General features: G+C 43.6%; 1 protein-coding gene across 1 annotated transcript in view; it reads right to left on the bottom strand.

Annotated features, from left to right (window-relative positions):
• LOC135383967 (uncharacterized) overlaps positions 1–11,715 on the bottom strand; it is a 72,309-nt gene extending 60,594 nt beyond the window's left edge. The window contains exon 1 of the mRNA XM_064613238.1: positions 11,497–11,715. Within this exon, the coding sequence (XP_064469308.1) occupies positions 11,497–11,557 (61 nt within the window). The 5' untranslated portion in view covers positions 11,558–11,715. The remainder of the gene's footprint in view (positions 1–11,496) is intronic.
• Between the last annotated feature and the right edge of the window lie 1,734 nt (positions 11,716–13,449).

Consider the following 13,449-nt stretch of genomic DNA (forward strand, 5'->3'; position numbering starts at 1 on the left):
CTTGTCACCAAATGTCGTGCTGTGTACTTATCACGTTGAATTGTGCGTGGCTGTGATAAGATTATCAACTCATAATGTGAATAGAATATTACTAAAGCCACAGCTTCTTCCCAGACTAAAAGAAAACGATTACATGCGTACTATCGTCAGAGTGCCGAAGATTGCACCGTAAAATACTGCCTGCACATTTTGTTGCGCCATATCTGAAATGTTGCCTGTTATCTTTGTTATTTGAAGCGTCAAATTGACCGCACTGTAACAGAACATTTCCCGTAGCAAAAGATTGCGATTTTGAAGCGCACGCCGAACGAAACCGAAACATGCACGACGTGTCACGAAATATTATCTTTGTCGCAAGAAAAGCACGTGCGAAGTATTCGTTACAGTACCTTACTTCTTTGGTGTGCAGGCATTCCCAGGAAAACTCATCTTGGTTGTCTTTTAAGCCAGATGGTAGAAGTTTTGCTTTGCTCCAATTGAGCGCAATTTCGGACCGGAAGTTCGAAGACCCAGCATGCGTAGCGCCACTTCTCAACTTGAAAACCACCCATAAACCAAATAAAGAAAAAAAATGGCGTTCCTTCACGATTTTTTTGCGGACGACCTACCGAACGGATTTTTGTTCTGAAAACGGTTTTGATACCTGGTGACCGAAGAGATCAGATGTTCTCACTGGAGCAACTTCGTAGCTTTTATAATTAAAAAGTTAATTATTGAAAGTTAATTAAGACATTGCCTTAGGAGTCTGTTAATGCCCCCCTAGGGAGTGCCATCAGCATATGCTATATTGTAATTGATTTCATCTCGGAAAAAGTGATTGATATATTTTAAAAAAATCTGTTCACACTTAGCGTGGACACCCTGTATATAGGTAATTGAAAAAAATAGAGGCAGACAACGAAGGTGTAGGAAGTAAGGAAAAAAGGGAAAAGTTATTTATTTACAGGTGGAAAGTTAAAGGGATACGTCGACGTTGTGGCGGAAGCTTCGCCTTCGTCAGGACTAAGGGGTGACAATGATTGCTTGGAGCTTTTACACATGTCTAGAATGACGTCAGAATCAGGAGGGCCCCGCCACCTGGCGGCTGTCAGTAGGTCAAGTCCGGGAATGCTGTGTCAAGTCTGGGCGGTGTCATCTTCCTTGGAGTTGGGGAGCACCGATCTGAGCTAAAATGTTCAACGTTCCCACAGAAAGGGCCGTCTGTCGAGCCAGTTCGAGACATGTTATCCGTCGGTTCTTGAGGATCAGGCGCTCCACAAGTTGGATGTTCTCAGGAACTCTGACACTGGGCTCTGAGCCGTCCCGGCCGGGATCGTCCTGCACTGATGTACGGCCGTCTCGGAAGCGTTTGCACCACTCAAACGCTTTGCTGCGGCTAAGTGTATCGTGGCCATACTGAGCCTGAAGTTTTCTGTGAATTTGAGATGACTTTACGCCTTCATTCACGAGAAACTTAATGACAATTCGCTGTTCGATGTGCGCGCTCGTCTCGTTGTCGGCCATCTTGTCCAGCACGTGTCTTCTGTTTTGCACAAACTTTGGACCCCCATGTCGTGAACGCGGAGGCCTGTCGCATGTGAAAATGACGAAACAAAAGTAGCGCGAGCCATTTGTACACTCAGGAGACAGAAAGTCCCAGTTTGACTTGAACACCCCTCCTATATATATATATATATATATACACACATAAGTTCAAAAAAAAAAAACGCGGAAACAGATTTTAGGGAAGTTACAAACACTAGTTTATTACATAGGGAGACGTTAAAAAGTAAAATGGGCAAGGGTACATCGTCATGTACCAAACCTATTACCAGCTACCAGCTACGTATGTTTTGTCCTGACGAAGACAGTGCCACTGTCGAAACGTCGACCCCTTGCCCATTTTACTTTTTAACGTCTCCCTATGTAATAAACTAGTGTTTGTAACCTCCCTAAAATCTGTTTCCGCGTCTTTTTTTGAACTTCTGAAAAACTTCGTGGCCGTTTGATAATCCTTTTACCTCACCCTATATATATATATATATATATATATATATATATATATATATATACACATCCATATACACCCTGGAACATTGATATCTTGCAGAGACACAGTGTTTGTGCCGACCCAAGAGCGTGTCACATCCCTACGCTGTGCCGATGAGAGCCAAGAAGCACGAAACGGCCGTCCGCAGCTGGGATTGTGGCACGCTTGAACTGTAAACATATGCCTCACGTGCAGCCATGGAGCATTTGCTCATTTTTATATTTGTATCTTTCTATATATATATATATATATATATATATATATATATATATACACGCACATCGTATTTAAGCTTGAGATGCAGTCTGGTAGCAAGTTAAATTCAAGATTTTGTGCTATGGGTTTCGCTGTCCGTTAACGCTCTTCTTTTCTGGTAGACTTATCCGCTATCTACTTTCTCCTGGCGGCGTAACTTTTTGAGCTTGGCTACTGCATATTATTTTCATCACTAATATTTTTTTAACTTTATCACATGCGTATCACTTAGAAGGCTTTGCTTCCTGTCTGCGGAACAAACGTGAAAATGAAAAAAAAAAAAAAACATACGTGAAACGGTTCGGTTGGAGCCCTGGCACGTTCTTCTTATGTTACCTTCCATATTTCTTTAGCTGTTCTGTTAATTTCTACACAATCTCATTTCTTCGGAACTGTTCATTTCATTTCTGAACAACTACTAATACATGTGAGGCGTTGTTGTCTCTACAGCACCCGGTTTCCGTAGACTCCTTCAACTTTTGTGCCACTCTGTCCTTTGTTCTCCTCCTAAGCTGATTTAAAGTTGGAGCCTCCTTCCGCGACCGCGAGTCCATTAGAAAACTGGCATTGTTTTGCCGCGTCTACAACCTTCCTCAAGGCCTCCAGAAATGCTATTGTACTTTTCGCTTCTCATCTCCTCTAACATTTTTTTTCTCAAACACCCTGCGAGAAATGTTGTAAGGCTTCCCCTCAGAAAACTTGTGGCAATACAATCTTCCATAACGATTACTGCTCGAATGTACAGGCGAAAAGGACGTTTGCGTAGACGGCAAGGACACTGGGTTTATGTTTTCAGATGCCTCAAGACGATCTCAGATTGCCGATGTCGGTATTATCCGACATTGCACACGTCGAAGCCACGTCGTGTGTCACGCGGTCTGTAGCACGGCTAGACGGGCTGGTGGAGACAAGCCTTTAGGCCTTGAGGCAAGGCTACGGATCGCTGTCATGATGCTGACTTAAGGTCCCTAATTTGCTGCCACCCCAACGACAATCTGACGGTCAACAAGGCAGTGGCCTTGGGCGTCTAGTGCTTCATTTCTCCGCGAATGTTACTGCTTTATGGTTATTCCATTCTCCAGCTGCCTCCATTCCAGCCTCCATTCCAGCTGCCATTCCAGCTGCCATTCTGCTGCTTGCTTTTCGACTTTTCCGTCCATTCAAGTTATTATACTGTTATTTGTCATACAATTAATGTAGCTACCCGCTTCTGAAACGTAACCTGAGCATGCAAAAGCGAAAATGCCGCATAGAGTGGCGTAGTTTTGCCCAGCTATTTTTTTCCTTGTATGGCATAGCTGGTTGCTTGTTTGTTTGTTCTCATGGTTGTCTTTATTACTCCCTTTTCAGAATTCGGCAATAATACAAGCATACACCTACGTAGCATTACGACACGAGAAAAAAAAAAAAGGCAGACAATTCAACCGGCATAGCTGGACATGCATGTGGACGTGAACCACCAAGGTACAGACATGTGTGGCTCAACATTCATACCTTATGAAGGGGGGGGGGGGGGAATATATATTTATTGAAAGGAAAGGTCTGCCAGACCAAGGTCGGCATGCTATTCCATTTAAAAAAAAATCAAAAGAAAACGAAGAATAAATAGAAAGGAAAGGACGATGAGGAAAAGGTGAGTCTCCGTAAAAAGGAGGAAAAACAAAAACGAAAAGAAAGAAGGGAAGGAAAAAAAATAGCAACGAAGAAAGAAGGTGCACCTGATTTACGTTGCATTGATTTAAAAAATTTGGAACCACAAGGATGTAGGAGGTTTATGAATCGTTTGTAACATGGCGTGGACAGAGTTAAACATATCAGACGCAACAGTATTTTATTTAATTGATCAGGATGTGTATAGCTTGGAATCAGCTGCACAAAAATAAAGGAACTGAAGTGTTTGTATCATATTAACGTTGTCATTAAACAAGATTTTATGGATATGTTAGATGCGGATCAATTTGTGAATACGGTTTCTTTTCCCCGACGCGGTACCCGGACTTGTTTCTCACAAATGCTTCACAGGGTTCAACAACGCTCTTGATGATGATGAGTCATCATCACCATCATCATCATCTTCTTCTTGTTGTTCTTCTTAAGGTCATCATTGATGACCATACGAATTACTATGTGAATGCAATGCAAGAACAGGCTACGCATACAAACGTTGTGCTGCTCTGTTCGTTAGAAGTGTGTTCGGTGAGATGTTGTCTATCAGGTAGTGTCGTGCAGTATCCTACCGCGAGAAGGTATATTAGGTCACTTGTTATTTCTGCTACAAATAATTAAAGAGTAGATGGAAGTATCTGTTATATCCGCTGATTACGCAATTGTACTTAGAGACGCGTGAACTGTACCACGCTTGAAAAAGCAAAAGGCATCTCATGTGAAATTTCAGTGCGGCCTTATTTACGGGAATTATTGAGACGTTTGCCTCTTACTGTAGCCGGTATCACTTCACCTGCTCAACGCAGCTAATACTGCAACAGTCATGCCAATGATGCTAGTAGAAAAGTATTTCTAAAATGTTTTCCTCTGTCCCTACGCTTCACCGGAAATTAACTGAACTAGCAGAATGTTGTCGATGCAGTTGTACACGGGAGCTCTGTGCTATCCAGGAAAGGTTATGTGCAATGACCATACAGGTGTATTAACCGTGACTCTCATACTGTCGTCAAACTACAGTGCTAAAAGCATGGCCGAGTATACTTATCTTCAGAAATGATATTGTTTCATGTAACCTGGGAAGTGGGTCAATGTAGAGCAGACTTCTACGTACCTTGAGTATAGCGTACTCAAACTACTGAGTTTTAAATATTCTTGTTTGTATTTTAGTATGTTACTGCTTTCTGGAAAAGGTATTTGTACTCAATTTCAAATACTTTTTCAGTATTTTCTACTCCAAATACTAATTACTTTTCGTTTGTCTGTTTGTCATCACACCATGTTCAGTTTCACAACAAGGTACCCTTGCTTACATTGACTTTTTCTTCGTTACAATGCATTGTGGAAAGGACAGCTACTTATTGACAGGCTAGACTATTTTTCAAAGATACATTTTCCAGCTGCAGTATTGTTCCATTTCGCACATTTAGCTTAATTTAGCCATAGCTAAACTTTTTTCAGAGGCTCGTTAGCCGATGTTTATTTCTATATTTGAAGTGCTCGTTCTATGTTATTCGCGAACAGCATGTGGTGAAAATTTTTGCTAGTCGTGGAGCCCAATAATTATTCACCTACCAGGATACCGTTTCACATAGCTCAGAGAAACAACAATGCACTACGCCAGTACCTGCTATGCTACGGTGATGACACTACTCTTTGTTCCTTCTTGGTGTCTTGCTTAGGATGTAGGAAGTAGTCCTTCCTACCCTCGCCAGGGCGACACCAGTAAGCTAATCCTCGCAATAGTGTATGGCGTAACCCTATTTTACAAAGGAGCAAGCGCTAAAATCCCCTACACAAGTTCTTGCGCCTCAAAACAACGCCGCGTACCATTCCGGTGAGCCCAATTCCCTTGCAGCTGTTCGTCCTTTGAAATGACCAAATTTCATGAGGGTTCCCCAGAGAGTTCTTCCTGTTCCGCTTCCTTTCCTACTGCTTTCCGCGAGCCTTCTTGTAGGTTGTCATCAGCGTCGAGTACTCCCCGTTCTTTCTAACGCACACACGTTTTGCTCTTGGAAGGCTACCTTCCTAACCCAAAGGGTCTTCGTTCATTTCCTTTTTTTTAAGCTTCCATTCTCATGGGAACACTCAAAGGAAAAGCAGGAGGGCTAACGTAAGCGTGCCCTGATGCGAGAGAGCTTTAGTGCTACGCCCACTAATCGCATTGACTAATGAAAAAGTTGATGGCTTTTCTGTTGCGCCAGAGCAACTTCCCCAATTTAGGAATCCCGCCCATTGATGCTGTATGTTCTATTAGTCGCACAAGCGGAGTGAAAAGAACACTTGGTAAGCGACGGAAAAGGCTCGCGCCCGACGTGATTCCCTTTTTGGAACTGTTAAGTACAGCTGAAATAAAATCGACAGCACAGGGCTCTTTATTGCTGGCTACGCAATCGTGTTGCTCTGCTGCATGCTTTTTGCCTTTTCCGTCCATTCAAGCTATTATACTGTTATTTGTCATACAATGAATGTAGCTACCCGCTTCTGAAACGTAACTTGAACATGCAAAAGCGAAAATCTTCACAACGGGCATTTTGAGCTTATGAAGGTTATGCACGTCAATAGGGATTTTTAGTAGATGGGAAGCCGTTAATGATAACAGTTTCGGAAACATGATCAATAGATAAAAAGACGTTGCGTGTGTACGGTATGTCCAAAGATAAACAAAAAAAATCACGCTACTTCTTCGAGCCCACTCACATCCCACTGCGGACCTCGACGGCATCGCTTGCGCAAAGCACGTTCGAGCTACTAAACGTCCCGTGCAGTCTGTCCTACATCGAAATCTGAGAAGTACAAAAGCGAGCAAAATACTGCATAGCACAGTACAGCAAAACCGACACGCACGATTATGCGATAATAGGATACACGCATGATACGATACACACTAATACAAACATAATAGTGAGTTCTAGTATAACGTACGGAAAGGCGACAGAGTACGTTATACTAAAACTCACTAATATCGCAAGCGTTAAATTCTTCTAGACCGGTTACAGCGCCGTCAGCAAAGCCGCCTACACCGCAAAGTGCACATCAGCTTACCTTATCGCTACTGTGGTACAGGTCCCGACAAAAGTTTACGGAACACGCGAGCAGTGTATTTTCTCCTCGGTACGACACCCTAGCGGCAAGCGGAAGCTGGCGAAATCAGGCCAGTTCACTGCCTCAGAGAGGTGGACGACTGCACTCTTAGGCGACACACAGCGGTAGTTTCGGTATGATTACTGTTGTATGTGCCCGCAAAGTGAGTTGGATTTTGCTGTTGTGCTCGCCAACAACACGTGATTCAACGACTGTTGAGACAGGGAGCTCGCCGCTATCATCCTGATAACAAGGATGAATCATGGTGGCAACACATTACGGTGTATTGCTTTTATTGGAAAGCCATGATACGTAGACAAGAGAAAGAAAGGTATCTTGTAAACCCTTGCTTTATTATGGACGACGCGTGACGAGCTGATAAACAGTTGACGCTGACATTGATAATTGATTGATTGATAAACAACTGACGGAGTCACGAGTTGTTGACGAGCACAACAGCAAAATCCAACTCACTTCGCGGGCACATACAACAGTAATCATACCGAAACTACCGCTGTGTGTCGCTAAGAGCGCACTCGTCCACCTCTCTGAGGCAGTGAACTGGCCTGATTTCACCAGCTTCCGCTTGCCGCTAGGGTGTTGTACCGAGGAGAAAGTATACAGCTCGCGTGTTCCGTAAACTTTTGTCGGGACATGTACCTCATATTCACGACCTGTTTTCATCGCAGCCATACCAACCCCAATTCTTCCTTGCGGGATTCATCATCATAAATCAAGGGATTACAATTACTTCACATAAAAAGTTTTTTTTTCTTTCAGTCATCATCATCAACATAAAAAGTGATTGTCTGATTAAACCTTTTTTTCTTTTTCTTTTTTTGTCGTTGTGTTAAGTCGGTGTAACATCTTCGCTTCCTTTATCATTTGGAGAGCTCTTTGTTTAATTTTCTTCCGATTCGTGCCACTTTGGTTTTGTGACATATTTGTGATAAAATTACCGTACTGTAACAAAAAATGCGATAAATATAAAGAAAATGAAAGTAATGGTTGTCGGCAAGTCAGTAAATAAGTAATGGAAGTGCAGTAACGGCAACAAGAAAAACCTAACAAGGCACGAACATGAAGGCCACTTTAAGACCCAGTCGATGTCTAAGAAGCGCAAGAGAGATTTAAAAGAATCGCCGTGGCATGGAAGGGCCAAATAAAAAGGCAAAGAAAAGAAAAGAAGTAATATTAGGAGGGAGCAGAGGCCGATGAGTAACTCCAGACGGCATTGTATCGATTATCTCTAAAAACAGCAGGCGGGGCCTAATGTAACGCTGTCCGAATCCCCGTCTTCATCTTATAGGTCAGCGGTTTCCTAATCTTACACCGCCATTCTAATCACAGCACGCCCTTTGGCGTCTCTCGTGCTCATAGCTCAGCTCCTTGGTGTTATATTATCGCGGAAACAATGGTGCAAAAGTAGAAGAAATGAGATCGATATCATGACGTCACCCAGAGAAGGGCGATATTCTCAGCAGGTTCATATTGAAGAGGTTATTCTTATGTATATTTGTTTTCGCGCGCGTTTAATAATGTGGTTGATATCGAGTACAGCGACGTGTCGCCAGCCACGTTGATTTTCTGTATTTCTCCGTATAGGCGGCACACGAACATCGAAATGTGAATTTCGCTCTGAATACGGGGGGGTTGTTTATTGAAAAAAGAAAGGGAGAAAATGTTAGTCAGGGGTAGGTCGATTTGCTATTCCTTTAAAAAACGAAAAAAAGAAAAGAAAAGCATCAACAAAAAACAAAAACCACACACAGACACAAGGGGGCCTTGGGGGGGGGGGGGGCGAGAGGTCGGAGGCATGAAGAAAGCTCAATAGGGCAGTCGTAACCGCCCCTTGGTTGTGCAGGACTGGGCCGAGCAGAGGGGCCAAAGAGACGTTGGGGTAACCAGCTGTCGCATGTGGCCTTGGAGGACGAGTCGTTGAGAGAGATACCTGTTGCAGGATAATAGATAGTGCTAGATAGGATGATATGGCTGGGAACATGAATACCTTAGAGCACAACGCAAGCGCTTCCATTACTGAAATTTGCGCAGCTCGCGCGCCTTGCATTGATACAGCTACAGCCAGAGGAATTTGGATATTGGAAAATACGCCTAACAACAAATATAACAATATTGGTGAGAATGGATCATGCTGATGCTAGAATCTTTGTTGTTTCGCACAAAAACCGAGTCTGAAAATTTTCTTCCTACATTTTGATTAAAGCAGTTAAACGCGAGAAACTTGAATAAACGGAACGAAATAAACGCCTTTTACTTTGATTAACGTTACTTTTTCTCAAATCTCTGAGTTGAGCTGGCGAAAGTGAAATATGCCCAAACTTTTTTTTTTTCTTTTGTATCCCTAATTCTGTCCAATAAAAAAAAAACTGTTGCTGACGGTGGAACACTGTTCGACGTTGCTCACTGATAACGAAATCAGCTCGACACTAGTAAACCACGAGGAGGTGATAGGATGTTACGCTGGACAACGCTCGTGTATTGGAATACGTTACCGCAGAAGTGGGCTTGCGGTCCAAGAACATTCATGTAGTAAAATTGAATCCGTCAAGACTGTCAATAAGAAAAACGAATGTTTTCCATAAATCAGTCCTATCTCCCTCCAAAGCACGTAGGTAGATAGGAAAGGATGAAACTTATTGCAAGCCATCCAGGCCGCTTGATCAATATGCACTTCAAATTGCTTTTGGCGATTAAAAAACAAAACAAGAAACAAAAAAAAGATGATCTGCGGCCATTAACTCGATGCCCCGATTGGAGAAAATATATAGCCTCGGCACCAGAAGTTGATTAACTCCGCTCTGCCACCGCACGAAAACGAGATAACAGAAAAAGTACGAGGAAAAAGTATTGAAATAACTTTGTGTGCATTGATGGCGAACATGTTGTGAGAGAAAACATATGGCTCCGCCATCATTAATCATAGCCTTTTGCTGTCTTCGTGCTGACATGATTTGCCAGATGTTATTACTGGTAGTGGTCACAAACAAAGTGGTGTTATACGTTCAGTTAATTAGAATTCTCGTTTGAGCTGACGCGTTCGCTTTGGCTCACATGCATGCGCATGCTGAGTCATAATAGCCAGACGTATCTCAAACTACGCATGCGAGCGGATATTTTACAATCCTTGGCAAGCGCCTGTGGAGGCGCTGCGACCCCTCACAGAGGAGTTTTAAGTGGGAAGCTTTGGAAGCTCCCACAACTTCCACGCAAACCGAACCGATTGGCGACTCAATTTTCACCAGTATGCCCCGTGTAAATACGTATCAACTGCACACTGCTTAAACGCCAGCACTACCTCCTGTCAGTCTGTGGGAGGATATTCAACATTGAACGTCGTACCTTATATTTTATGAGCATATGGTAGACAGCCTGACGCTCGGCGCTATCTGCATAGTCATAATGCGTGAAAGCGAATTTGTGAGCGGGCTGACAAGTTACAAGGAATTTACGCTGCAGTAGAGCTTCGCATATAAATGACGAAAATGATGAACTGATAAATGGCTTTTTTTGCTTTATCACATAAAAGGCCTAATCATCAATGAACGATCACGACATTAATGCCAGGTTATCCTATAATACTCGTATCACGTTATTCCAACTTTACTCGCACAAGGGAGTTCGCTCAAGGACGAGTGAGCGTTGTTGCGCATTTATAAAACATGCGGTATGTTCTTCTTATAAATACATATGTCGTAAAGGAAAAGAAAAGTGTATTAGTTTGGGAAAAACATATGGGAAACGAGAAATACGGGTGAAGAACAAGTAGAAACAGGTTGTAGCCGCACATTAGTTCCTGGTACACGCAACTGCATATGAGCTGGCACGCGTATGTGCACTTGGGCACTTCAAGAATATTGAAATAGAAGTTGGAAAATTTCCAACACATTCTTCTTCATTACCTGTACTTTCACCGTTGGAAGGTTGCCTTTGAAGGAGCTAGACTCTCGCCGCATTACAATGGCGAAATAGTTTGGGCCACGGTCGATTCCGGCTCACCAGCACCATACCCTAAATGAACTGCATGTCTTCCTGGACACGGTAAGACTTCGGTCCTCACTGTGAAGCTCATCTTGGTATCTTCACCAAATTGCCGCGAGCAATGAGATAGAGTATCGCCTCAGGCGATGAAACGCCCCACTCATTACCCCCAAAATAAAGTTGTTGTAATTAAAAGTGAAGACCGTGCCCATGCAAATGTTGCATTAGTCTGCAACGTGACAGGTAAACACAAAAAGTCACCGAAAAAGTCTGTCTTGTAAATTGGACAAGCCGCACACTTCGTGAGACTCGTCCTTGTTCAAAGCGTGTCCCGCATGCTTCCATTGATGAAGGTAAGCCCGCGTAATATACTCGTTTGTTTTGCAGGAACAAACGAAGTTTTGAATGCCATCAGCAACCAGCAGAAAAAAACAGGCCAGTCGCGTGAGATCCTTAGCAATACTCACCTAAAAAGAAGACGAGGAAGGGGATGACGGCTACGACGGCTGCAGAGTATCCGACTGGCATGTCTCCAAAGTCAACACAGAGAACTAAGTAGAAAACAACCGGAACGGTCAACAATAATAGTTACAGACCGCCCACATCTCGACGCCCCTGTCGTAGGAGCACTTCTGGTATCCTGTGGCGAGCGTCACCGAACCCGAGTTTCTACCGCGAGCCGAGCCGCAATGCCTCCTGCGATCATGTTCGCCACAGGGCTGCGGATGTTTCGACTTCGCGCCGCGAGGGGCGCGAGAGGACCTCTCAGCTGCCGCCAGAGGGAGCCATGGAAACGGGATGAGCAGGGTGGCAACTATGCGGGACACGAAAGCTCAGTATACCGCACGTCGGGAGGTGGAGCACGCTTTAAAGCAGGTCACAGAAATTTGGGCCCGCCACTTCAGGCGGTCGAGAGGGTAAACAAAAACTTGAAACGGCCCGCTCGCTTCGGCGCAATAAGATGAAAAGTTCTGGTCGTTCCGGGAGTTGCTTTTCCTTTATTTCGTCGCTTGTTCCCCTAGAAAGCCGGTTATTGCATGCCTCGGAATGAGACGAGTACGGCTTGAGAGTCGTTGAGCGACAAGCACGTTGCGGTCGTTATTGCTTTAAAACGAAATGGCGTCATCATTGCGATATTGACACAGCGACCCGGGATAACGGCAGAAAATGGCAGAAAAGTGCACCCCTTCAAAGAGAGAGAGAGAGAGAGAGAAAGAAAGAAAAGTAGGGACTATTCTCGTTGAAGGCGTTCGCGGGGCTTTGGACGTAAAATTTACCTTGGTGACATTCGGGATGATAATTGTGTTAATATGTTAGTTGTGTTAATGAGTTGATGCTTATGGACTGGTAAGTTGTAGCACTTGTTGACAGTTCTCAAAACTGCTGAAGAATGTTTCGCGGAGGGCACGTACGGCCGTTGCTTGGTGATGGAACGTGTTTGAGAGCGTTAGGACGAAATTGGTGGAGGAGCTGTACAGACGGTGAAGGATGCCTCGCAAATGTTCTGGTTTTATGCTCTCGGACACGGCATGCTCCGTAACGTCTAAACCTTACGTGACATTTCTTAGGTGCAGCCCAGCAAGTGCCCGGAAAGAGGAAAATTCTACGCAAACAAAGAAAAATGCTATGTCGGCAATCAGTCATTCTCAATTTTATAGAAAAATGTTATTGCTAACGTGGTGAACAATTTCAACTGAAGACACGAGATTTAGTCCGTACTGGCACTTTAAAGTAGCACTTGGTACTCCAAGTAGCCCCTTCTCTGCTACTAATCCTCGCATGTACCTTATCTTTGACGTTTCACAGACATTTCATTTGGTTGGTCACAACGTATGAGTATGCGTACTCAGCAAAATATGCACTGGAGTTTGAGTTTGAGTTGGAGTTAGGAAAGAAAAATATAGAGATGGAGGCTCCTACAAAACACTTGAAAATAAAAACCAGTAAGTCTAAAAAGTTAGAGGCGCTGCAATGTCCACAAGTCCACCTGTCCAATGTCCACTTGTTCTTTTGTTCGAAGCCAACGTCAATTTAAAGTTTGTGCCAATTCGTTACCATGTGAAGCGAGGAAAAAAAGCACTACGACGCTGCGCTGTTATAGTTATCCCACTGAAGCGTGCCTTATTTTTTTCGTTTTGCAGCAAAGGAGTCGGTCCGTGGTTTCCCTAGACGCTCTGCAACTGCATATAACGCAATACAATTCTTTAGACTACTTACTGTTTAGACATGCGCTTTAGGCAGCATTTCAAGCGTGACATCGCGACCCGAAAATGGTACAGCACAGATTCACCAAAGAAAACGCAAGTGTCGCCCTTGCAATCTTGCATTCATTTGTATCATTTATCCGGCCTTAATTATTAGGAACATTGCAAAAAAAAAAAAGAACGTATACAATAATTATCAGTGTGTGCGTGCGTGTG

Source organism: Ornithodoros turicata, chromosome 2, assembly GCF_037126465.1.
Source record: "Ornithodoros turicata isolate Travis chromosome 2, ASM3712646v1, whole genome shotgun sequence".
Taxonomy (NCBI): domain Eukaryota; kingdom Metazoa; phylum Arthropoda; class Arachnida; order Ixodida; family Argasidae; genus Ornithodoros; species Ornithodoros turicata.